This window comes from Heptranchias perlo, chromosome 29 (genome assembly GCF_035084215.1).
Source record: "Heptranchias perlo isolate sHepPer1 chromosome 29, sHepPer1.hap1, whole genome shotgun sequence".
In the NCBI taxonomy this organism is placed as follows: Eukaryota; Metazoa; Chordata; class Chondrichthyes; order Hexanchiformes; family Hexanchidae; genus Heptranchias; species Heptranchias perlo.
Window position 1 is genome coordinate 37,659,121 of NC_090353.1, and position 26,878 is coordinate 37,685,998.

General features: G+C 51.6%; 2 protein-coding genes across 2 annotated transcripts; both read right to left on the reverse strand.

The window, feature by feature from the left end:
• Window positions 1–1,586: 1,586 nt before the first annotated feature.
• sac3d1 (SAC3 domain containing 1) lies at window positions 1,587–8,143 on the reverse strand. Its single transcript, XM_067968581.1, has 3 exons — window positions 7,749–8,143; window positions 3,601–4,215; window positions 1,587–2,973 (listed from the first exon to the last, which is right to left on the reverse strand). Exons 2-3 carry the CDS (start codon window positions 4,169–4,171, stop codon window positions 2,495–2,497), a joined length of 1,050 nt encoding a protein of 349 aa, XP_067824682.1. The 5' UTR covers window positions 4,172–4,215; window positions 7,749–8,143; the 3' UTR covers window positions 1,587–2,494.
• A 466-nt stretch (window positions 8,144–8,609) lies between these two features.
• On the reverse strand, window positions 8,610–17,337 carry LOC137299809 (uncharacterized). The gene is made up of 2 exons (XM_067968744.1): window positions 17,091–17,337; window positions 8,610–11,687 (listed from the first exon to the last, which is right to left on the reverse strand). The coding sequence occupies exons 1-2, from the start codon at window positions 17,335–17,337 to the stop codon at window positions 8,710–8,712; spliced, it is 3,225 nt and encodes a 1,074-aa protein (XP_067824845.1). The 3' UTR covers window positions 8,610–8,709.
• Between the last annotated feature and the right edge of the window lie 9,541 nt (window positions 17,338–26,878).

Here is a 26,878-nt window from a genome sequence, read left to right on the forward strand (position 1 = left end):
CGGGTTCCACGGGCACTGACTCTCACTGGGGTACAGATTCCACGGGCACTGACTCTCACTGGGGTACAGATTCCACGGGCACTGACTCTCACTGGGGTACAGATTCCACGGGCACTGACTCTCACTGGGGTACGGGTTCCACGGGCACTGACTCTCACTGGGGTACAGATTCCACGGGCACTGACTCTCACTGGGGTACGGGTTCCACGGGCACTGACTCTCACTGGGGTACAGATTCCACGGGCACTGACTCTCACTGGGCAGTGGGTACTGATCAGAGCTGAACGTTTCCCCTCCTTATCCCAGGTGTACTGATGTCAGATGCAGCTCAGCTGAGATCAGACCGGGGATTATATCAGGGACCCACTGGTCAATCTGGGGCAGACAGGCTGCTTTTATGAACTGAAACCATCGGCACGTTGACCACACAATATTAAAGCACAGTAACAAGGAGCTCCTGCTGGGAGGATTGTGAATCCTCCTACCTTATGTTTCCAATTACAGACTTGCCACTAGGGAGAGGCATTAAGTGCGGACCAGGTGCTTCTACAGCCGTGGCTCAGCGAGCAGCACTCTCGCCTCCAGGTCAGAAGATTGTGGGTTCAAAGTCCCACTCCAGAGACTTCAACACAAAATCCAGGCCTACACTTCCAGTGCAGTACTGAGGGAGTGCTGCAGTGTCGGAGGGTCAGTACTGAGGGAGTGCTGCAGTGTCGGAGGGTCAGTACTGAGGGAGCGCTGCAGTGTCGGAGGGTCAGTACTGAGGGAGTGCTGCAGTGTCGGAGGGTCAGTACTGAGGGAGCGCTGCAGTGTCGGAGGGTCAGTACTGAGGGAGCGCTGCACTGTCAGAGGGGCAGTACTGGGGGAGCGCTGCACTGTCGGAGGGTCAGTACTGGGGGAGCGCTGCACTGTCGGAGGGGCAGTACTGGGGGAGTGCTGCACTGTCGGAGGGGCAGTACTGAGGGAGCGCTGCACTGTCGGAGGGGCAGTACTGAGGGAGCGCTGCACTGTCGGAGGGGCAGTACTGAGGGAGCGCTGCACTGTCGGAGGGGCAGTACTGAGGGAGCGCTGCACTGTCGGAGGGGCAGTACTGAGGGAGCGCTGCACTGTCGGAGGGGCAGTACTGAGGGAGCGCTGCACTGTCGGAGGGGCTGTCTTTCGGATGAGACATTAAACCGAGGCCCCTTGTGCCCTCTCAGGTGGATGTAAAAGATCCCATGGCTACTATTTAAAGAGCAGGGGAGTTCTCCCTGGTGTCCTGGCTGATATTTATCCCTCAACCAACATCACTAGAACAGATTATCTGGTCATTATTACATTACTGTTTGTGGGATCTTGCCGTGCGCAAATTGGCTGCCTCGTTTCCTACATTACAAGTGACTACACTTCGAAATGTACTTCATTGGCTGTAAAGCGCTTTGGGACGTCCTGAGATGGTGAAAGGCCCGGTAGAAATACAAGTTCCTTCTTTTCTGTTTTCACCTCTAGAGGTCAATTTTCAAGAATCAGCCATAGAGGTGAGAGGTTAGCTCTGCTCATTAACATATCAAGCTTAGAATCCAAAGAAATGAAATAAAATAAAATCATAATTTTAAAGAATTTTTTAATATAAAATTTATACAAATAGAATAGTGAAGAACACAGCTAATTTTAACAGTGAAATCACAAACAAAGAGGCCAGCACAGAGAGACAGAGGGAGAGAGGGAGACAGACAGACAGAGGGACAGATGGAGAAGGATAGAGACCACTGCAGCGAAAGCAAAAAATACAGAGAGAAGGAGAGAGAGACAGACAGAATATTAGAGAGAGAGGGAGAGAGACATAGAGAGGATATTACAGAGAGAGACTAGTACACAGATAGAGGAGAGGGAGAGAGCGTGGGGGAGGGAGAGATTATTAGAGTGAGAGAGAGAGACTAGTACAGAGAGAGAGAGCGACCCAGAGAGAGAAAGAGATTACAAAAAGAGAAGCCAGCTGAGAGAAAGGAGAGAGGGCAACCTTTCTGCTTCACTTTCCATGAGAGCTACAGTTGCGGAGAATCAGTCCAGTTCATTAATGAGCAAAGTGCGTCACCCCATAAAAGTCAAACAATCCAAATACCTTTCGTGTGAATATTGTCATAATCAAGGTGAGGGATGTTAAATCTGAGAATAGAACAGTTACTATTTCAGGAACCTTGTGTCAGCACCAGTCACTCCCAGGGCAGGTACAGCACGGGTTAGATAGAGTAAAGCTCCCTCTACACTGTCCCATCAAACACTCCCAGGGCAGGTACAGCACGGGTTAGATAGAGTAAAGCTCCCTGAGGGACTTGCCCTGGATTCTGTTTCCCCTCCCACCCCAGAAGGACCCTCACAGCAGCAGACAGGACACTTTCACCCCATCAGACTGGGCGGATTTGAACACAGGTCCCAGGTTAACCCACTATGTCTGGATCCGTCTGTGAGCAGAGTCGGAGCTGGTGAATGGACAGTGGAGGGTTTTCATCATTGCTCAGTCAGGAGGCGCCCTGTGGCCGTGGACAATACTCGACACCGATCTGCCTCCTTGCTTTTTGCCGACAAGAGTCAGCGACGGCCCGCTGGGGAGGGGTCCAGGACCGGGCTCCCTGTAGCAGCTCCTCTGGAAACGCACCCAGCCGCCTGCCACCTCCAGACCATGTTGTTCACAGAGGTCGGCAGCCTCGAGCTGGCTGTCCAGGGCCAGCAGGCCAGTCAAGGCCCGCATTGGATAGCGGCAGTTCCGGCTGCTGTAACCGTGGCTAAATACCCGGAGTAGCCTTTGCCGGACGGTCCCGATGTGACGGTGAATCGCGCAGCTGTGCAGGAAGGGCAGGCGTCGCATCGCTCGGAGGCATCGCACGTAGTTTCCCTCCGCGAAGTCTCGGTTAATGTCAAATGCCAGTCTCATGTCAGGCGTGTTTCTGATGTGTTCGGGCAGGAGCAAGGCATGATGGTGTGCTTTAACCGATCCTGGGGACACAAGAGGGAGAGACCGGGATCATTACAAAACAAGAGAGAGAGAGAGCCTGGGATCATTACACAGCAAGAGAGAGAGAGAGCCTGGGATCATTACACAGCAAGAGAGAGAGAGAGCCTGGGATCATTACACAGCAAGAGAGAGAGAGAGCCTGGGATCATTACACAGCAAGAGAGAGAGAGCCTGGGATCATTACACAGCAACAGAGAGAGAGCCTGGGATCATTACACAGCAACAGAGAGAGAGCCTGGGATCATTACACAGCAACAGAGAGAGAGCCTGGGATCATTACACAGCAACAGAGAGAGCGCCTGGGATCATTACACAGCAACAGGCACCCAGAGTAAGCTTTAGGTACAGCACGGGTTAGATACAGAGTAAAGCTCCCTCTACACTGTCCCATCAAACACTCCAGGGTCAAGTACAGAATAAATATTATACAGGGTAGGAAGAGTGGGGCAGTGTGATTACTTTTAGATTACTCTAACAAAGAGCAGGCAAGGCCACAATAGGCTGAATGGCCTCCTTCCTCTTTCTGTGCTATAAACTTCCATTGGAGGGTATGATTGATGGGAATCTCTCCCCCTACGGTTCCTTTAGTCTGCCACGCACGGACATACCCAGGTTATACAGCACGGCCAGCGCCTGAAACTCAGCTTCATTTTCATATTCACCGGTCGGGTAGCTGCCAAGTAACCAGCTGAAACACTCCTGCACATGTACATCACTCATCTTCACATCAAAGACTCGTATTTGTTCATCGCACAGAAAATAGGAGGCACAGAGGAGAAAGCGCAGACTTTTCTCCAGAATGGTGACAGTGATTTGGCCGTCTATCTGTTGGATGGTCATGTCCTGTCGGACACTGCGCAGACGGTCAAACACATAGTCATAGACCTCAGCCCAGGGCCCCACATTCCCACCAACTATCTCATCAATCAGGTAGTGGACGGTTTGCAGCAAGACCCTGGCTGGCCGAAGCTCGCTGAGTCGAGGGGCCTCCTTCCCGGCTGCTGGCCGGGAATATTCCTTCACTGTTCTCCGTGGGTCGGCTGCCGGCTGTCCCGCCAGGATTTCGAACCTGTGAAGTCTCTTCTGCCTCTGTCGCTCGTCCCTCTCTCGATCCGGACACATCCCGGTGCAGGTTCCCACCCGGACCACGTCCACTTCCTCGCACTTTGCCGACGTCATATCCACGTGCAGCAAACCAACATTCCGGTGAGGAATATCCCAGCCTGAAGATGAAGGAAAGACGAGAGATAGAGGAAAAAGAGCAGGGAGAGGTCCTTCGCTCCCCTCGGGGTTCAGTCAGTTCAGGTACCTGAGCAGGGCTCACCAGAGGGTCCCGGTCCCCTTTCCCCAGCGGGTCCCGTCCCCTTTCCCCAGCCCGGGCCGGGCTCAGTGGGTCAGGACTACGACTTTACCAGCGGCCTCAGACGTGGAGGGAAACCGGCCGGGATTCCTGTCCCTGAGGATTACCACTGACCCAGGCTCGGTTGGAGGGAAGAGGCCCCTGGAAATTAGGGGAGGGGGGGAGGGATGAGAATTGGGGGAGTGGGGGGGGGGAAGAGAATTGGGGGAGTGGGGGGGGGGGGGGAAGAGAATTGGGGGAGTGGGGGGGGGGGGGAAGAGAATTGGGGGAGTGGGGGGGGGGGGAAGAGAATTGGGGGAGTGGGGGGGGGGGGGAGAGAATTAAGGGAGGAGGGGGGAGAGAATTGAGGGAGTGGGGTGGGGGAGAGAATTGAGGGAGTGGGGGGGGGGGAGAGAATTGAGGGAGTGGGGGGGGGGGGAGAGAATTGAGGGAGTGGGGGGGGGGGGGAGAGAATTGAGGGAGTGGGGGGGGGGGGAGAGAATTGAGGGAGTGGGGGGGGGAGAGAATTGAGGGAGTGGGGGGGGGGAGAGAATTGAGGGAGTGGGGGGGGGGAGAGAATTGAGGGAGTGGGGGGGGGGGGAGAGAATTGAGGGAGTGGGGGGGGGGGGGGGAGAGAATTGAGGGAGTGGGGGGGGGGGAGAGAATTGAGGGAGTGGGGGGGGGAGAGAATTGAGGGAGTGGGGGGGGGGGGGAGAGAATTGAGGGAGTGGGGGGGGGGGGGAGAGAATTGAGGGAATGGGGGGGGGAGAGAATTGAGGGAATGGGGGGGGGAGAGAATTGAGGAATGGGGGGGGGAGAGAATTGAGGGAATGGGGGGGGGGGGGAGAGAATTGAGGGAGTGGGGGGGGGAGAGAATTGAGGGAGTGGGGGGGGGGGGAGAGAATTGAGGGAGTGGGGGGGGGGGGGGAGAGAATTGAGGGAGTGGGGGGGGGGGAGAGAATTGAGGGAGGGGGGGGAGAGAATTGAGGGAGTGGGGGGGGGAGAGAATTGAGGGAGTGGGGGGGGGGGAGAGAATTGAGGGGGGGGAGAGAATTGAGGGGGGGAGAGAATTGAGGGGGGGGGAGAGAATTGAGGGGGGGGAGAGAATTGAGGGGGGGGAGAGAATTGAGGGGGGGGGAGAGAATTGAGGGGGGGGGAGAGAATTGAGGGGGGGGAGAGAATTGAGGGGGGGGGGGAGAATTGAGGGGGGGGGGGGAGAGAATTGAGGGGGGGGGAGAGAATTGAGGGGGGGGGAGAGAATTGAGGGGGGGGGAGAGAATTGAGGGGGGGGGAGAGAATTGAGGGGGGGGGAGAGAATTGAGGGGGGGGGAGAGAGTTGAGGGGGGGGAGAGAATGGGGGGGGAGGGGAGAGAATGGGGGGGGAGGGGAGAGAATGGGGGGGGAGGGGAGAGAATGGGGGGGGAGGGGAGAGAATGGGGGGGGAGGGGAGAGAATGGGGGGGGAGGGGAGAGAATGGGGGGGGAGGGGAGAGAATGGGGGGGGAGGGGAGAGAATGGGGGGGGAGGGGAGAGAATGGGGGGGAGGGGAGAGAATGGGGGGGGAGGGGAGAGAATGGGGGGGGGAGGTGAGAGAATGGGGGGGGAGGTGAGAGAATGGGGGGGGGGTGAGAGAATGGGGGGGGAGGTGAGAGAATTGGGGGGGAGGTGAGAGAATTGGGGGGGAGGTGAGAGAATTGAGGGAGTGGGGGGGGGGGGAGAGAATTGAGGGAGTGGGGGGGGGAGAGAATTGAGGGAGTGGGGGGGGGGAAGAGAATTGAGGGAGTGGGGGAGAGAATTGAGGGAGTGGGGGGGGGAGAGAATTGAGGGAGTGGGGGGGGGGAGAGAATTGAGGGGGGGGGAGAGAATTGAGGGGGGGGAGAGAATTGAGGGGGGGGGAGAGAATTGAGGGGGGGGGAGAGAATGGGGGGGGAGGGGAGAGAATGGGGGGGGAGGGGAGAGAATGGGGGGGGAGGGGAGAGAATGGGGGGGGAGGGGAGAGAATGGGGGGGGAGGGGAGAGAATGGGGGGGGAGGGGAGAGAATGGGGGGGGAGGGGAGAGAATGGGGGGGGAGGGGAGAGAATGGGGGGGGGAGGTGAGAGAATGGGGGGGGAGGTGAGAGAATGGGGGGGGAGGTGAGAGAATTGGGGGGGAGGTGAGAGAATTGGGGGGGAGGTGAGAGAATTGGGGGGGAGGTGAGAGAATTGAGGGAGTGGGGGGGGGGAGAGAATTGAGGGAGTGGGGGGGGGGAGAGAATTGAGGGAGTGGGGGGGGGGGAGAGAATTGAGGGAGTGGGGGGGGGAGAGAATTGAGGGAGTGGGGGGGGGAGAGAATTGAGGGAGTGGGGGGGGGGGAGAGAATTGAGGGAGTGGGGGGGGGGAGAGAATTGAGGGAGTGGGGGGGGGGAGAGAATTGAGGGAGTGGGGGGGGGGGGAGAGAATTGAGGGAGTGGGGGGGGGAGAGAATTGAGGGAGTGGGGGGGGGGGAGAGAATTGAGGGAGTGGGGGGGGAGAGAATTGAGGGAGGGGGGGGGGAGAGAATTGAGGGAGGGGGGGGGGAGAGAATTGGGGGGGGGGGAGAGAATTGGGGGAGTGGGGGGAGAGAATTGGGGGAGTGGGGGGGGGAGAATTGAGGGAGTGGGGGGGGGAGAGAATTGAGGGAGTGGGGGGGGGAGAGAATTGAGGGAGTGGGGGGGGGAGAGAGAATTGAGGGAGTGGGGGGGGGAGAGAGAATTGAGGGAGTGGGGGGGGGGGAGAGAATTGAGGGAGTGGGGGGGGGGGAGAGAGAATTGAGGGAGTGGGGGGGGGGAGAGAATTGAGGGAGTGGGGGGGGGAGAGAATTGAGGGAGTGGGGGGGGGGGGGAGAGAATTGAGGGAGTGGGGGGGGGGGAGAGAATTGAGGGAGTGGGGGGGGGAGAGAATTGAGGGAGTGGGGGGGGGGGAGAGAATTGAGGGAGTGGGGGGGGGGAGAGAATTGAGGGAGTGGGGGGGGGAGAGAATTGAGGGAGTGGGGGGGGGGAGAGAATTGAGGGAGTGGGGGGGGGGGAGAGAATTGGGGGTTACAGAGAGGGAGGGAAATGTTGTGATGCTTTTGTAAATGATGGGGGGGGGGGGGGGGTGAGTGTTTCCCCCTCCCGGGAAGGTGTTGACCCCTCACTGGGGAACCTCACTCACTCACCGAGCGGCCGCTGGTGGGATATTCCACTGTGGGGGCAGCACAGCTGGGCCTGTCCCGCCTCCTGGCCCCACGGAGGCGCTCGCCGGCCCAGGGTCCGGATCGGGGTCCTCAGGCCCGCTGTTACCCGCCCGGCCCCGGCCCGGCCCCGCTCACCGCCTCGCTCTCTCCATTCGTCCGAAAACTCGGCGCAAAAAAGGAACACCGCGGCCTGAGCGCAGGCCTCCGGCTCCCCGCCTCACTCACCGACCGCGGCCTGAGCGCAGGCCTCCGGCTCCCCGCCTCACTCACCGACCGCGGCCTGAGCGCAGGCCTCCGGCTCCCCGCCTCACTCACCGACCGCGGCCTGAGCGCAGGCCTCCGGCTCCCCGCCTCACTCACCGACCGCGGCCTGAGCGCAGGCCTCCGGCTCCCCGCCTCACTCACCGACCGCGGCCTGAGCGCAGGCCTCCGGCTCCCCGCCTCACTCACCGACCGCGGCCTGAGCGCAGGCCTCCGGCTCCCCGCCTCACTCACCGACCGCGGCCTGAGCGCAGGCCTCCGGCTCCCCGCCTCACTCACCGACCGCGGCCTGAGCGCAGGCCTCCGGCTCCCCGCCTCACTCACCGACCGCGGCCTGAGCGCAGGCCTCCGGCTCCCCGCCTCACTCACCGACCGCGGCTCCTCCTCCTCCCGTCGATAGAGGGCGCGGCGGGAAATACCCGCTCCCCGTCACCCCCATCCCCTCTTTTACCCCATTGACCCCATCCCCCTTTTACCCCATTGACCCCATTCCCTCTTTTACCCCATTGATCCTATTCTCCCTTTTACCCCATTGATCCCATCCCCCCTTTTACCCCATTGATCCCATTCCCTCTTTTACCCCATTGACCCCATTCCCCCTTTTACCCCATTGACCCCATCCCCCCTTTTACCCCATTGACCCCATTCCCTCTTTTACCCCATTCCCCTATTTTCCTCCTTTTTGCCAGTTTCCCCTTTCCCACCATTTCCCTCCAGTTTCCAATAACTTGCATTGATAAAGCACCTTTAAGGCAGTAAAACAACCCAAGTTACTTTCCAGGAGCGATGATCAAACATATCAATGAAAACAATGACAGCAGCATCTTTATTTAAGTTGTTTGTTTATTCCAAATGCTGTTTTAATGTTAAACTTGCATTGCTATCTTTAGAAAGGAATAAAGTACTAAGAGAGGGCCCCTTTACTCTAAATCCCTCCCCAGTTGCAGCTCTGTGACTGGTAAACACTTTCATATTGCAGCAAGGGGTTTGGCCCACAGACTTCAATAGCGCTGTCTTCCTTGACGTGACCCTCCGGTCCATAGCTCCCTGGGCTGCCCATTATCATGCTGACAGGCGACTCCATCCAATCATCTGTTGATTCTGCATCACTCTCACTGTAGTCACTGTGTGAAATTTCTTCCAGAAAGATCTCTGGATGGTCGTAATCTCGCCAGTCCACATCTTGCATGTCGTTTAGTTCATCTATTTCATCCTCACTGATACCCTCTGTTAGAAACTTTCTGATCTGGTAGCCGCGATAGGCTGCTTGGATTATGACTGCAGCTTCTGCCTGTTTCCTGATCTCTGTCCGGGTCTGATATCCTTTCCAGGCTGCCTGGATCATCAGAGCTGCGTTCACTTCCTCCTGGTAGCGTTTCCTGGTCTGCAGTGACCTTTTTTGACACTCCTGGTATTGGTGTTTGAAGTGACCGGGTTTGGAGCGCAGCTTGTTCGAAACTATCTCAGTGTTGTAAGGGATTGTTCCAATCAAATTCTTCCTTGATGCAGACACGATCGGTCTAGGAATATCCACACACAGAGTCCCGTCGGTTAATGTCATTCCCAGTGAAGATACCGCTCTCTGGCGGAGAGAAGTAGACGAATGAGAAGCCATCAGTTTGATATCTCCTGTAGCTGTCTCCCTACGATCTCGGTCAGTGTCTCCATCAGGCAGGTCAAGAAGGTACGGCTTACAGTAACCGCCCCTCTGGTATTCTCCATGTGGTCTATCTTGAGAGTTGGTGGAACTTAATTCCAGATGACCGCCGATGACAGAATTCTTGTACATAAAGGCACTACCACCACAGTCTTGACCATTGTAAGCGGCCTGTTGATTGTCTTTCGTCACATTGGCTGAACTCAATGGACACGGCATTGTAGGTGACCCGTACGCTGAGATTGGCTGCATTGTCGTTGCGATTTCAAGTTGTTTGGCTTTGTTGATGAAGTTGGAAAGGGTGGGTGGCTGCTCCTCCAATGAGTTGCTGTATTTGATCAGCTTCCTGTTGGTCTCGGGGCTGGTTGATGTCGAGGACACCATATATTCTGACTTATTGGTAATTCTGAGCACAGGTTCAACAGACACCCGAGATACATTTTTGTTCAACAGATGAATGCTGTCATCTTCCATGTCTACATTTGTACCGTAACTGTACCTTGGCCGCCGTGAATTCAGTGCTCTAGGTCCTTGATAGGTTTCCTTTTTCTCAGCGGAAGGTAACCCATCTTTGCTCTCGGGAAACCAATCCTCATGTTTTGCCTCAAACTGGGTTTCGGAGGTGAACCCTCTCCCCCATCCTTCTAGACTCTTAAGGCCGCCCGTTGTGAGACACCCTTGACCATATCCATCTGTTTCCTTGGCCACGGTGCTGAGTGATTCCGGACTGTTCCAAGTCTCCAGAGCATTGATCGTGGCACTGCTTTTTTCCCTTGAACTTTTTCGCGTTTTTCTTACAGGATATTCAGGTGCCAGAGGGCTGTCTGTGGGTCCACTCAGTACCTGCCCTGCTGTAGCATCAGACTTAGCTTGTGCTGCTGGTTGGGTGTTGTGCAGGCCCTTCACTGCCAGTTCAGTGTTCAGATGTTCCTTTGCCACACTCTTGTGCTTTATGTGTTTCCTCTTGACCTCAGGGCTTGTGATGTTTGATATCACAGTGTACTCCATCTTCTGACAAGCTCGCAGGTTGGGTTCTGCAGGCGTGCAGTGGGAGCCTGAATATTTATCAGGACCATATCTGATCTCTTCTCCTTTGTCCATGTTGGCCCTGTAGCTGTATTTTGGGCGCTGTGACGACGGACTGATGTAGGGGTCCCCCCAACTTTCCCTTTCCACCGAGAAAGGCCTGTGATTTTCCGAGACCCCATATCTCATCTCTGGGTGTGTGCTGGAGAGAGAAACTTTCTCCGACCATTCTAGAATCTTCTCCCCGCCTCCCTTGCTGTCTCTTTCACCCCTTGAATGGGTCTGACCTCCGGGATATTTGTCATCTCGTGACCTTCCCTTTGATTCCGTGTCGAATGCTGTATCTCTGGGAGACTCGGTGCTGAGCTTCACAGTTTTGCCCAGTCTGTCGTCCCTACCATTCAAAGTATCCTCGTCAGTCGCGCGTACCACCTGGGTGCTGCCGCCATTCGCATTTTCGTCTTTTGAGGTCCTTCTGGACTTCCTTTTACCGTGCTCAACTGCAGCCCGACTGTCTGCTGGTGAATTTGGCGTCTGGGTCTTGGTTTCGAAGGGGTGAGGCACTAACTCAGACATATAAAGATGGACATTGGGACTCAGTCTGTTCTCTGCCCGCTTCCTGCTCGGATCTTTGGATTCTGGCCTCGGAGGTTTGTCTGAGCTCCGGTGCTTACTTGGGCTGACCTTTGGTTCAGGGTTGCTGATATTTGAATGTATGATGTGGGCAATTCTACAGCTGGGTTCTGTGAGGGACTCTGAGGAGGGACAGTAATGCTTCTCATGGTGATGTTTGTTGACCTCCTCTTCTCCTTTGTCCATGTTGGCCCTGTAGCTGTACTTTGGGCGCCGTGACGATGGACTGATGTAGGGGTCCCCCCAACTTTCCCTTTCCACCGAGACAGGTCTGTGATTTTCTGAGACACCATGCCTCGTCTCTGGGTGCATGCTGGAGAGAGAAACCTTCTCCGTCCGTTCTAGAATCTTCTCTCCGCCTCCCTTGCTGTCCCTTTCATCCCTTGGCTGGGTTTGACCTCCGGAATATTTATCATCTCGTGACCTTCCCTTTGACTCCAAGTCTGCTGTTGCTCCTCGTGTGTTATGTGTCGAGACTGATTTGATGGTTTTACCTGGTTTCTCTTCCTTAGTGATCAGGTTGTCCTCGTGACAGTTCAATGGTGTCTGAACGATGACAACAGCATTACCTTGATCCATTATATGACCTAACAACACAACAGAGAGTATTTCATTAGCAAATATTTGCAGATTAAGAGAACTATTTTATACACCATTCCCCAGGCCTCATTGAACAGCAAACGTTGAGAGTCTTTCCACAGAGTAAGTGAACCCAGGGGTTAAATGGTGTTCAGGGATTACAAGGCCTAAACTTAGAGGCTAACAATTGTTTCATTTCTTGCTCCCTGACAGTGACTGTTTAAAATATGGTTGTAAAGCTGCAAAGTTTATAACTGAAGCAGGGAAATTATGTTAAACTTGTTTCGAACCTTGGTTAGACCACACTCGGAGAACTGTGCACAGTTCTGGTCTCCATATTATAAAAAGGATATAGAGGCACTGGAGAAGGTGCAAAAAAGATTCACAAGGATGATACCAGAACTGAGAGGTTATAACGATCAAGAAAGATTGAACAGGCTGGGGCTCATTTCTCTAGAAAAGAGAAGGCTGAGGGGTGACCTGATAGAGGTCTTTAAGATTATGAAAGGGTTTGATAGGGTAGATGTAGAGAAGATGTTTCCACTTGTGGGGGAGACCAGAACTAGGGGGCCATAGATATAAGATAGTCACTAATAAATCCAATAGGGAATTCAGGAGAAACTTCTTTACCCAGAGAGTGGTGAAAATGTAGAACTCACTCCCACAAGGAGTAGTCAAGACGAATAGTGTAGATGGATTTAAGGGGAAGCTGGATAAACACATGAGGGAGAAAGAAATAGAAGGATCTGGTGATAGGGTGAGATGAAGTAGGGAGGGAGGAGGCTCGTGTGGAGCATAAACACCAACATAGACCTGTTGGGCCGAATGGCCTGTTTCCGTGCTGTACATTTTATGTAATTCTATGAAGACTAAAGTCAGGATGTTATCAGGAATGAGAAATTTCTCACTAGAACTGATCAGGTTAATGTGATCTGACAGATCTCCAGTTTCAGAATTATGAAAGGGTGACTGGTGAGAGATTGTTTCCATTGGTTACAGACGGAGTAACGAGAGGGCAAAAAATTAAGATAATCATAACAAAGAATTAAAGGGGTGGTTAGAATGTAGAATTCTCTGCCACAAACCGTTATTGGTGAAAAGTTTGTAAATTCTTTTAAAAGTGGACGCCATAGTTGCTTGAAAAAGAGGAAGGAACATACATAGGAACAGGAGGTGGCCATTCAGCCCCTCGGGCCTGTTCTGCCATTCTATTAGATCATGGCTGATCTGTAGTTTAACTCCATCGACCCGTCTTGGTTCCGTAACCCTTAATACCCTTGCCTAACAAAAATTTAATTTAATGAGGGATATTAAAGGATATGGGGAGTGAGCAGGAGAGTGGGATTAGACTGGGTGGGATAATAAAGGCTATCGTAAAATCATAGACTCATAGAATTATAGAATGATACAGCACAGAAGGAGGCCATTCAGCCCATCGTGCATGTGCTGGCTCTTTGAAAGAGCTATCCAATTAGTCCCACTCCCCTGCTCTTTCCCCATAGTCCTGTAAATTTTTTCCCTTCAAGTATTTATCCGATTCCCTTTTGAAAGTTATTATTGAATCTGCTTCCACCGTCCTTTCAGGCAGCGCATTCCAGTTCTCCCTGGTGTCCTGGAGCCAATATTTATCCCTCGACCAACATCACTAAAAAACAGATGATCTGGTCATTTATCTCATTGTTGTTTGTGGGATCTTGTTGTGCACAAGTTGGCTGCGGCGTTTCCTACATTACAACAGCGACTACACTTCAAAAGTATTTCATTGGCTGTGAAGCACTTTGGGACGTCCTGAGGTGGTGAAAGGTGATATAAAAATATAATTCTTTCTTTCTGTCATTGTGAACAGTTTGCCTGGTTCAAGTGCATCGATCCCTTTCATAACTTTGAAAACTTCAATCAGGTCGCCTTGAAGTCTCCTCTTTCCCCAACTTCCTTAAACTGTCCTCAGAATTGAGATTCCCAGGCCCAGACTAGCCTTGGCTGCTCTGTGCTGTGTCCTGCACAGTGTCAGTGAGACCTTTCCTGTCTTTGGGTGAGCAAGAATATGGTGACCCTCCTGCTGGGATCTGCAGGTTTACACCCTTCCCTCGGCATGACCAAGTTTCCTGCTCTTATCTCCCCACCTGTTTGGTTTTTCTTTTGCTTGTTGATAATCTGAGAAACTCTACAGACACATTTCCAAGAAGAGGACATTTCAAAGTATTCCCTGGCCCCTCTCTTTAATCTTATTCATTGTTATTTAGGACCTGCTAACAAAATAATAGACCAACTCTTAAAAAAAACATAATACATCTGTAATAATTATCATTTGATCCTTTGCACCAGACAAGTGCCAGGCAATGACCATCTCTAACAAGAGAGAGTCTAACCAGCTCCCCTTGACATTCAACGGCATTACCATCGCCGAATCCCCCACCATCAACATCCAGGGGGTCACCATTCACCAGAAACTTAACTGAACCAGCCATATAAATACTGTGGCTACAAGAGCAGGTCAGAGGCTGGGTATTCTGCGGTGAGTGACTCACCTCCTGACTCCCCAAAGCCTTTCCACCATCTACAAGGCACAAGTCAGGAGTGTGATGGAATACTCTCCACTTGCCTGGATGAGTGCAGCTCCAACAACACTCAAGAAGCTCAACACCATCCAGGACAAAGCAGCCCGCTTGATTGGCACCCCATCCACCACCCTAAACATTCACTCCCTTCACCACCGGCGCACCGTGGCTGCAGTGTGTACCATCCACAGGATGCACTGCAGCAACTCGCCAAGGCTTCTTCGACAGCACCTCCCAAACCCGCGATCTCTACCACCTAGAAGGACAAGGGCAGCAGGCACATGGGAACAACACCACCTGCACGTTCCCCTCCAAGTCACACACCATCCCGACTTGGAAATATATCGCCGTTCCTTCATCGTCACTGGGTCAAAATCCTGGAACTCCCTTCCTAACAGCACTGTGGGAGAACCGTCACCACACGGACTGCAGCGGTTCAAGAAGGCGGCTCACCACCACCTTCTCAAGGGCAATAAATGCCGGCCTCGCCAGTGACGCCCACATCCCGAGAAAGAATTTTGAAAGAAGACAGGAAACCAGCCACTGATGGAGGTTTCAGTAATCCAGCTGTACTGTGCAATATTTCTGTTTAATATTTATATGAACATTGCTAATTTACTTATAAGACACTGCGTGTAGACAAAGCCATTTGTTTTATTAAAGCCTGTCCCACAATAATACATCTCAATCTATAAAGAATTACCCCTATGGTATCTCCTAATTCTATTCCCACAGTTTAATTTAAAGTAATATTCTGGGATAACCTTTTCTATATCCTGAACAATCTTACATCCTGAATAAGGCCACCATTCAGACCCCACCTTTTCACATGAATGTTCCCAGTCTCTCCGATCTTTCCTCATAACTCAGACCCTTGACCCTCCCTCGTGACTCTTGCCTCCAGTACCTGAATGTCTCCCTTGTTTCTTGGTGAGCAGAGCTGGACACAGTGGTCAAGGTGGGTCTGACCAGAGCTGGACACAGTGCTCAAGGTGGGTCTGACCAGAGATGGACACAGAGCTCAAGGTGGGTCTGACCAGAACTGGGTACAGTGGTCAAGGTGGGTCTGACCAGAGCTGGACACAGTGGTCAAGGTGGGTCTGACCAGAGCTGGACACAGTGGTCAAGGTGGGTCTGACCAGAGCTGGACACGGTGGTCAAGGTGGGTCTGACCAGAGCTGGACACGGTGGTCAAGGTGGGTCTGACCAGAGCTGGGCACAGAGCTCAAGGTGGGTCTGACCAGAGATGGACACAGAGCTCAAGGTGGGTCTGACCAGAGCTGGGCACAGTGGTCAAGGTGGGTCTGACCAGAGCTGGGTACAGTGGTCAAGGTGGGTCTGACCAGAGCTGGGTACAGTGGTCAAGGTGGGTCTGGCCAGAGCCCTGTACAGTTTGCCAATGATGTACTCTACTGTTCTGACCATGTAGTTCCACATCCTATTGGTTTTGTTGATTGCTGCTCTACGTTGGTTGGACGCGTTGAGTGTCGAGTTTACTGAGATTCCCGGCTCTCTTTCAGCTTCATCTTTCGATATTTCAACACCAGTCACGGAGGTCATGTGACGTCTATTTCTCCTTCCTGTGTGAAGTATCTCACACTCATCTTCAGTAAATTCCATCGGCCATTATTCTGCCCACTTACATTTCTTGTCCAGCTCACCCACCCTGTAAATTTTGAGCTGCCTCTTCCGATTTCACCGCCACTCCTAGTTTGGTATCATCTACAAATTTGACCACTTTGCATTGTGTTTCTGAATTTGGGTCATTTACATCAATTAAGAACAGTAGTGGGGCCAGCACTGAGCCCTGGGCCCCCCCCTCAGTACACCTCACCCCCCCTCAATACTCCCTCCTCAGTACACCCCCCTCAGTACACCTCGCCCCTCCATCCAATACTCCCTCCTCAGTACACCCCCCTCAGTACACCTCGCCCCCCCTCAATACTCCCTCCTCAGTACACCCCCCTCAGTACACCTCGCCCCCCCTCAATACTCCCTCCTCAGTACACCCCCCTCAGTACACCTCACCCCCCCCCTCAATACACCTCGCCCCCCCCATCCAATACTCCCTCCTCAGTACACCCCCCTCAGTACACCTCGCCCCCCCTCAATACTCCCTCCTCAGTACATCCCCCTCAATACACCTCGCCCCCCCTCAATACACCTCACCCCCCCTCAATACTCCCTCCTCAGTACATCCCCCTCAGTACACCTCGCCCCCCCTCAATACTCCCTCCTCAGTACATCCCCCTCAGTACACCTCGCCTCCCCCTCAGCACTCTCCCCTCAGTAGCCCCCTCAATACTCCCCCCATTATCCCCCTCAGTACTTCCCCCTCCACTCACTGACATCACTCCTCTCATCAATATTTATTGTTTCATCCCTTCAGACAGTTTTTTTTATCCATTCCCAATTAATTTGTAGATTTCACAAGTATTCTGAAAACGGGCAGTCTGATAGAATAAAGGGGGCACTTACCTCAGGACATCATAACCATCAAATATCTCACTCCGGGTATCTGTTATTCTATAAATCCCCCGAACCCCTCGATTAGATTCCAGCCTGTAACTCACTCCCGGGTATCTGTTATTCTATTTATAAACCCCCCTGAACCCCTCGATTAGATTCCAGCCTGTAACTCACTCCCGGGTATCTGTTATTCTATATATAAACCCCCCTGAACCCCTCGATTAGATTCCAGTCTGTAACTCACTCCTGGGTATCTGTTATTCTATATATAAACCCCCCCGAACCCCTCGATTAGATTCCAACCTGTATTTCTGTACAGCGAGGGTTAAAGGGGAGAATGGTTCACATTTCAAGGCAACTTCAAATTATTTTTGTGATAATTACCTTCATGGTCTTTCCTTTTTGTTTCATCTTCCTTCTTATCTATTCTGACTTCTTCTCCATTTGCCCGCCTCTCTTCTTTTTCCCGGCCCTCCCTTCTTTCTGCTTTCCTGCTCTCTTTATGTTTATTTCTCCGTCTTTCCTTTTCTCTGTCTCTGTCTTTATCTTTTTCTTTCTCTCGTTCCTTAAGTTCATTCTTTCTCTCATCTATTTTCTCGTGACATATTTCTGTGCATTGATCTTTCTCCATCTTCCTTTTTGAAGCTTTCATGTAAATTAGCAAAGAGAAGTACAGAGAATTATTAGAGTCATAAAAAGTGTGTGAAATTAGTCAATATTAAAATGGCCATTTTACTAGATTTTTTACAGAAAGATTGAGTCCCTGGTCTTCACTGAGCTCTCCTGGAGACCCCGGGGAGAGGGAGAGGATCCCGGGGGCAGCCAGTGTGGCTCCTTCCGGTCCTTTGGTGGGCCTGTGAGGGGCAGCATCAGCAGACAGCCACATCCTGCATTTATATAGCGCCTTTAACATAGTAAAAGGCCCCAAGGCACTTCACAGGTGCAAAAATTGACACCGAGCCACGTAAGGAAATATTAGGACAGGTCTTGGTCAAAGAGGCAGGTTTAAAGGAGGGTCTTAAAGGAGGAGGGAGAGGCGGAGAGGTTTAGGGAGGGAATTCCAGAGCTTAGGGCCCAGGCAGCTGAAGGCACGGCTGCCAATGGTGGAGTGAATAAAATTGGGGATGCGCAAGAGGCCAGAATTGGAGGAGTGCAGAGATCTTGGAGGGTCGTAGGGCTGGAGGAGGTTACAGAGATAGGGAGGGGCGAGGCCATGGAGGGAGGCTGAGAATATTTAAGATAGAAAAACGCCTTAAGGCACTTCACAGAAGCATAAAACAAAAGGACAGAGGCTGAGCTCAAGACGGAGAGATTAGGTGAGGTTGACTATAAGGAGGGCAAAGGAGGAAAGGGCAGGCGACAGGAGAGAAGCAAACGAGACAGGTCAAGAGAAACAAACGGGAGATGGAAGTAATGGGCTCGGATCCAGAGCAGCAGCCAATTGGTGCACGGGAATGGACGCAGAGAGAGTTCAGGTCACTGATCTGGGCCTTCACTTCACCTGGTGCCGAAACCCAAAGAAGAAATGGGATTTGGCCCAGGAGAAAGTTGGTTTCTGTCCGGGAACCCAGAAAACAGCGGAGTAAAGCTGAGAAGGCAACAGTTCACTCTCTCAGAAACATCTCCCTGGCTCACTGTCCCGGAATGGAGAGGCTGAGAGACAGAGGGGGAAATCCGGGGGTCTCAGCGTAAAAATGAATGGGATACACGGCCATATTTGAAACAGCTTCAATTTTAGTTCATTCGGCAAGAAACAAATCCTGGAAAAGTCCAGCTGGGAAGGCACGGATCTGGCAAGTGAGTCGTAGCCACGAGCTTCCTTCCTCTCAGACACCGTTTTACGAGGTTGCAGATGGATCAGAGAGCTCAAAGATTAAACATTGGTGGAGGGATGCTTTGAATGGGCTTGATTGGTGTTTTCGATGGAGTGTCGGGTACGCGGAGAGAGTTTAAATCCCACACCGTTCCCACTAATTCCCACATACCTTAGGTTGTTGATAATAAGATCCCAGTGTTCTGATTTAGGATTTCTCCACCAATGAGGCAACAGCCCCTTTTCCAAACCTCCTGGTCCTCAAAGTTCAAACACAGATCGAGCAAGAATTACAATCGTGAGCAGGACTCACTTGCCTGGGTTTGGAGCTGCATAGGGGCCCACAGTTTGGTTGGTTGCCCCTTTGCTTCAAGGCATATCCCCCTTTAGTTTCCTTTGAAGAAAACAGCCCGAGCACTGGGAACAGGAGCCTAGTCCTGGGTTCGCCGCTTGTTTGGGAAAGTTCTGTCAGAACGAGATCTATAAATCAGAGCGAAATACCTTCTCCTCGTCTCCTCCCTCTCGAAATACCTGCAGTTTGTTCAGCTTCAAACCCTCAAATGGCCGGGTGACATCACAAGGTGACAAGTTGTTACAATCGATGAGGTCACAAAGACCAGGAAGTGTGTAATTTTGACAGTGTCTCAGAGGCTCAGCACGAGCACAGGTCCATCCCCTCAACAAGCTCATTGCTGCAGTGATGCCCCAAGCAACGCTACAGGGGGTGGGACCTTCACTGGGATGTGGGTACCAGGGGCACCCTCCAGTACCTCACCCAAGTCTCCGTTCATCATGGGTGAATGTAAAGAGTGTCACAGATCCAAACCTCACCCGACAATCAGCCCTCTGACCAGCGGGAGTCACTGGGCAGTGGTCAGGAGCAGGAACCCGGCTCTAACTATTGGTTGCCCGACATGTCCATCCTCACAGTGCTCCGCCCCCACACTCCTGCCATTGGTCACCTGACATGTCCACTATCATGTTGCCCCGCCTTCCCACGGCCAATCGGAAAGCAAGCAGGCTCTTTGTTAGCCGATTGGATGATTCTTGACTGTCAGTCAAACATCTTTTTCCCTATCTCTGATATTTTTATAACCAATAAACAAAAATGTTCAAAGAAAATGGAAAATACACAATTATATTTAAAGCCCCTGTGATATTTCTCCAGTGTTGCTCCCAGCAGTGTCCTGGAAATTAATCTTACATTCCTGGAGACTCCAGGACAATCCTGGAGGGTTGGCAACACTAAGTTTTGGTATTAATAAATAAATCCAATGGGGAATTCAGGAGAAACTTCTTTACCCAGAGAGTGGTTGGAATGTGGAACTCGCTCCCACAAGGAGTGATTGAGGTGAATAGCAACTGGAGTATTGTGTCCAATTCTGGGCTCCGCACTTTGGGAAGGATGTGAAGGCCTTAGAGAGGGTGCAGAAAAGATTTACTAGAATGGTTCCAGGGATGAGGGACTTCAGTTACATGGATAGACTGGAGTAGCTGGGGTTGTTCTCCTTAGAGCAGAGAAGATAAAGAGGAGATTTGATAGAAGTGTTCAAATCATGAAGGGTTTAGATAAAGTAAATAAAGAGAAACTGTTCCCATTGGCAGAAGGTTCGAGAACCAGAGGGCACAGATTTAAGGTGATTGGCAAAAGAACGGAAGGCGACATGAAGAAAAACTTCTTTTACGCAGCGAGTAGTTATGATCTGGAATACTCTGCCTGAAAGGGCGGTGGAGGCAGATTCAATCATGGTTTTCAAAAAGGAATTGAATAAATACTTGAAGGGAAAAAATTTGCAGGGTTACGGGAAAAGAGCGGGGGAATGGGACTAACTGAATTGCTCTTACAAAGAGCCGACACGGACTCGATGGGCCGAATAGCCTCCTTCTGTGATGTAACCATTCTATGATTCTATGAGCATAGATGCATTTAAGGGGAAGCTCAATAAACTCATGAGGGAGAAAGGAATGGAAGGATAGGCGGATAGTTTGAGATGAAGAGGGGAGGGAGGAGGCTCGTGTGGAGCATAAACACCGGCACGGACCTGTTGGGCCGAATGGCCTGTTTCTGTGCTGTAAATTCTGTTTAATTCTATGTAAAGATGGGTGACCTGGTGAAAGGTGAGATGGGTGAGTGGCTGGGAGTAACAGCTGGTGGGGAGCTCAGACTAATGGAGATGCAGGAGGATACGGACTGGGTTACTCACTCCACCATTAAATGTTAAACCTTCCGAACAATAAACGCAAGACGACCCTGTGCATTTTTTTGGCTTTTATTTTATTAAAGGAATGCAGTGCCGATCTCCCTGATTATCTCTGGCTGCCGATAAGCTTTCATGGTTGACATTGCAATTGGATATTGGTGGTGGGGGAGGGGTGCGTTCGGTTCAGCTCATGTCTCCGACTGCTGCCTTGACATGTATGGTGACCTTTCGGGGGTTATAGCAAGGGTTACGCTTAACAAAGATGGCTGGCCCGTCTGGTTTGGCCTGGACTCTCCACGCTGGGCTTCGCTGGGCGTAAGACGCTACTGAACGTCTTGGCCCTCTCCTATTCAATGATTCCCTGGAGCTGTTTCCAGTTGCTGTATCTGTCTTTAAATATAAATGCTCTGGGCTCTCAGCAGGCTGCGTGGGTTCCCAGACAATTCGATCTCTGCTCTCTTCTACTTCCTCCACCTGTTTCCCGATGCTGGTCAAGAATTTCCTGATTTGGAAACCTCGGAACACGGCCTGGATCTTCACCGCTGCCAGTCCCTGTTTGCTGATTGCAATCCTTGCCTGGTAGCCCCTCCAAGCTGCCTGGATGGTGGAGGCAGCTTTAACTTTCTCCTGATGGTGTTTCCTGGTTCGGATCGACCTTCGCGCCCAGTGATTTATCTGAGTGAAGTTGCACGGTTTTCGACTCCCCTTCCTCGGGGCTGTTTGAGGGTCTGGTGTGGTGGGTGATGGTGACCAAGGGGTTACAGCGGCGGGAGAGCTAGGAGCAACGTTCGGCTGGCCCTCTTCGGACATTGCCACTCGTTGAGGAGTCCTAGAACGTGGTTCTATTCCCTGTGGGTCAGCTGGCTCAGAAATCTTGGGGAAATCAGTCTCCACTTTGCCAGCCTTCGGAGAGCCGGGTGGGGTCGGTGATGCCACACATGGCCAATCGGCCAGTGTCGCCCTCCCAGTCCCAGCCCGCGCGTCTCTGCTTGGAATCTTGCCCGGTGCCTTTACATAAACCAGGGGGAAAATCCCTTCACTTTCAAACTCTTTCCTGGTCCGGTAACTTCTGAAAATGGCCTGGATTTTGGTGGCGGCACTGGCCTGTCTCTGGAGGGCCCTGCGGGCACAGTGGCCTTTCCACACGGCCTGGATGGTGCCAGCCGCAGCACTCTCCTCCTTCACTCGCTTCCGTGACTTTCTTGGCGAGCATTTATTCGGACAGTAAGTGGCATCTCTGGGTACTTCCAAGTCGGAAAGATCGAAATCCAGTTCTGAGATCGGAGCGCTGCCAGAAGTGTCAATCTGGTATAACCGACAGGAATCCGAGCCCAGATCCTCTCTGTACCGTATGAGCTTCCTGGTGCCATCGGAGGTGTAAGGGGTCGACTGCAGGAGGTACTGTGACAATTGCTTTGATTTCTCAGGGGTGATGTCTGCATTCCCGTGGGTTTTGTAAGTGTTTCTCAGCCTGGCAGCTGCTGTGACCCAACGGATGGTTTGATGGGCCACCCTCTCCCTGCAATTGTGATGTTGGTGTCTTTGTAATTTCTCCAACTGTAGCTCATCCAAACCCTTCACCTCGGCCCCTCCAGCGGGGCTGATAGACTTGTGCTTGGTCTGGGCAGCACTGTACACACCGTCCAATGCCTTCATGTCTGATATGGTGTCACCAGCTCCTTCTGCAAAACACCCAGGGACAAAAGTGTCAGGCTTGGGGTGACCAGACATGCTGATGGTCGCCAGTGTCCCTGAAGAATGGTTCTCTTCTCCAGAGCCTGGGCACCAAATCAGGCGGCTTTTTGGTTTGTTGGGTTGCGCAGTGTCGCCCTTGGCCGAGAAGCAATGACTGGTGTCTGGGTACAGAGTGAACGAGTGCTCTGGCAGCCGGTTGGATGGTGCTGACCTTTGCCCTGAAGCAGTTTGGTGGGAGCCCAGGTTAGACTGGGGGCTCATGGGCCTGGGACTCTGCACTTTGAAATACCCCGGGGTGAAAGACATGTTGAAGGCGACCATTTCTGATTCTTCATCCATCGGGACCACGTCTGGTGTGGGATTGTGATCCTGGTAAATTCGCTTTCGGTCGAGATACCCTCTGTAGAACGATTGGATGAAGATTGCAGCTCCGATTCGGATGGCGACGTCCCTCCTGGCCACATAACCTCTCCAATACGCCTGGATAATAATGGCGGCAGCAACCTCCCGTTGTAAATTGCGAGTTTGCTTGTGGCCGAGCTGGACTGGAAGCTGGATAGTTTGGTTGATGTCCTTCTGTTGCCGATGGTGCTCCTTCACCCTCGGGCTCCGGCTCCGGTTCCGGCTCTGGGCAGCGCCCACTGCCAGCTGTTGCTGCTCCTGGGGTTTTGTGTGGCACTTTTCCCAACACGTGTACTGGCAGTGGATTTGGAGGGGCCTGCTGACGGGCTTTCGGAGATGCCTCCTCACTCGGTAGCCTCTCCACAATGCCTGTAGCAGAATGGCTGCACCCTGTTCTATGAGGAGCTGTTTCCTGGTGCAGTAACCTCGCCAGAGGGCCTGGATTCTTGAGGCAGAAAAGTTCATCACTTTCAGCAACTCTCGCGCCATGACGGCCTCCTGTGTCTCGCTGCATTTGCGAGGCGATGCTGGGTAGAGGCCTTGGCCAGAGTCTAGTGCTGGAACCTCAGAGATGCTCGTCTGCCTGTGTATGTTTACAGGGAGATGATTGGACTTTGCAGGTTGCATTTGAGGGAAAAAGATCTGATGGTTTACACGGAAATTAAAATCTATAAAAACAAATAAAATGTATATCAGTGAGCGAAGATTTAACCTTGCGAGTTTCTGTTACGGGCACATCCCCCATTCAATACGACACAGCACAGGTTCCATTGTCACTTCATGAGAAACAATCAGCGAGCAGAGGACAGGGTCTGAATGAATTGTTCTGTTCACTCCTGAGGACACTGACTCTCACTGGGCGTCACTCAATGTCCCACCAAATGAGACTGTCTTCATATCTGAGCCCAGGCTGTACACTCAATATCCATCCATGTGTACACAGCACACGCACACAGCACAAGCACACACAGCACACACACACTGCACACGCACAGCACACACACATGCAGCACACACGCCCACAGCACACACACACAGCACATGCAGCACCTGCACAGGCGCACACAACACATGCACACCCAGAACACGCACACGCAGCACACACACGCGCACACACACACACGCGCACACACACACACACGCGCACACACACACACGCGCACACACACACACACACACACACACACACACACACAGTATTCCAACAGCACACAATGTTCCAACTGTACACAAAATTCCTACAGATCACCAAATAATGGGAAGCAGATGGAGGAGCACATCTGCAGGCAAATTTCAGAAAGATGTAAAACGTCAACTATCCTAATATAGAGTGGGGAAAATAACAGTGTAAAGGGCAAAGAGGAGGAGGATTTCCTGAGATGTGTTCAAGGGAACTTTCTTGATCCAGCCCAACGAGGAAGGAAGCAGAGCTGGATCTAGTTCTGGGGAATGAAGTGGGGCAAGTGGAACATGTTTGAGTGGGGGAGCATTTGGGAAACAGTGATCACAATATCATTAGGTTTAGAGTAGTTATGGAAAAGGACAAGGAACAATCAAAGGTGAAGATATTCAGCTAGAGGAGGGCTAATTTCAGTGAGTTGAAAAGGGATCTGGCCCGGGTGGATTGGAAACAAAGGTTGGCAGGAAAATGAGCAATGGGAGGCCTTCAAGGAGGAGATAGTCCGGATACAGAGTAGACACATTCCTATGAGGGGGAAAGGGAGGGCATCCAAAGTCAGAGCTTTGGAGTAGGGAACCAGACTGAATGCAGAAAGTACAGAGGAGAACGGAAAAAGGAAATAAGAGGGGCAAAGAGAGTGTATGAGACGAGACTAGATTAGCGGATAACATAAGAGGGAACACTAAAGTATTTTATAAACATATAAAGAGTAAAAGGGTAGTCAAAGGAAGGGCGGGGCCAATTAGGGACCAAAATAGAGATCTTCTTGTGGAGGCACAGGGCCTGGCTGGAGTATTAAATGAATACTTCACACCAGTCTTCACTAGAGAACAGGGTGCTACCAATGTCACTACAGGAAGAGATATAGAAAATTGGATAGGATAAAAATAGACAAAGAGGAGGTACTTAAAAAGTTGGCAGCGCTCAAAGTAGAAAAGTCACCTGGTTTGGATGGGATGCACCCTAGGGTGCTGAGGGAAGTAAGGGTGGAGATAATGGAGGCTCTGGCCACAATCTTCCAATCCTCCTTAGATATGGGGACGGTGCCGGAGGACTGGAGGATTGCAAATGTTACACCCCTGTTCAAAAAAGGGGAGAGGGATAAACCCAGCAATTACAGGCCAGTCAGCCTAACGTCAGTAACAGTACTCAATACACGATACCCCAATACACGATACCCCAATACACGATACCCCAATACACGATACCCCAATACACGATACCCCAACACACGATACCCCAACACACGATACCCCAACACACGATACCCCAATACACGATACCCCAACACACGATACCCCAACACACGATACCCCAATACACGATACCCCAATACACGATACCCCAACACACGATACCCCAACACACGATACCCCAACACACGATACCCCAACACACGATACCCCAACACACGATACCCCAACACACGATACCCCAACACACGATACCCCAATACACGATACCCCAACACACGATACTCCAACACACGATACCCCAACACACGATACCCCAATACACGATACCCCAACACACGATACCCCAACACACGATACCCCAACACACGATACCCCAACACACGATACCCCAATACACGATACTCCAATACACGATACCCCAATACACGATACCCCAATACACGATACCCCAACACACGATACTCCAACACACGATACCCCAATACACGATACCCCAACACACGATACCCCAACACACGATACCCCAATACACGATACCCCAATACACGATACCCCAATACACGATACTCCAACAGGAGGGGGCCATTCAGTCCCTCGAGCCTTCAATTAGTTCATGACTGATCTGTGCCTCAGCTCCATTCACCTGCCTTTGCTTCTTATCCCTTGACATCCTGACCCAACAAAAATCTATCGATCTCAGTCTTGAAAGCTCCAATTGACCCCCAGCCATTTGGGGGAGAGAATTCCAAATGTCTTCTACCCTTTGTGTGAAAAATTGCTTCCTGATTTCCCTCCTAAATGGCCCGGCTCTAATTTTAAGATTGTGTTCCCCTGTTCTAGATTCCCCCACTCGAGGAAATAGTTTCTCTCTAACTACCCTATGGAATCCTTTTAATGTTTTAAACATCTTGATCTGATCACCCCTCAATCTTCTAAACTCGAGGGAATACAAGCCATGTTTATGCAACTTGGCCTCGGAATTTAACCCTCTAAGTCCCGGTATCATTCTGATGAATGGTCAAGATATCCTTCCTGGGGTGCGGGGCCAGTACTGAATGTGGTTCTTCTCCCTCTACAGTGAAAATGGATAGAAAATATTCATTTAATAAATCTACCATTACCTTGTTATCTGTTACAGTATCACCTGCGTCTGTCTCTAATTGGCTCACATCTCCCATAGCAGCTCTCTTACTCTTAATATATTTATAAAAACTTTTACCAATAGCCTTTATATTATTTCCCAGTTTTTTTTGTATTCCCTTTTAGCAGCTTTTAATATTTTCTGTGTCTCTTTGTTCCTTTCTATATTTCCTCCCGTCCGCTGGATTCCCACTTTTCTTGGTATTTGTGTAAATCGCTCCCTTTAGTTTTATACTGAGTCTTACCGTCTACGCTGACCATTGGTTGCTTGACTTTACAAGTGGAACTTTTGCTCTATAGAGGTATGAACTGGTCGTGTATTGTACTAAATACTTCCTGTGAATATCTCCCACTGTCTCTCTGCAGGTTTACCTGTTAACGGCTCAGCCCAGTTTAACTTGTTCAGTTTACACTCCATTCCTTCCAACTCTGCCTTAACTTTAAATCCCTGGTTTGTGTTTAATCTTTCTCCTTCTTGACCTTAATATCAGACTCTATCATGTGATGCTCACTGTTTGCAAACTGCTTCCTCACTGTCAGATTAC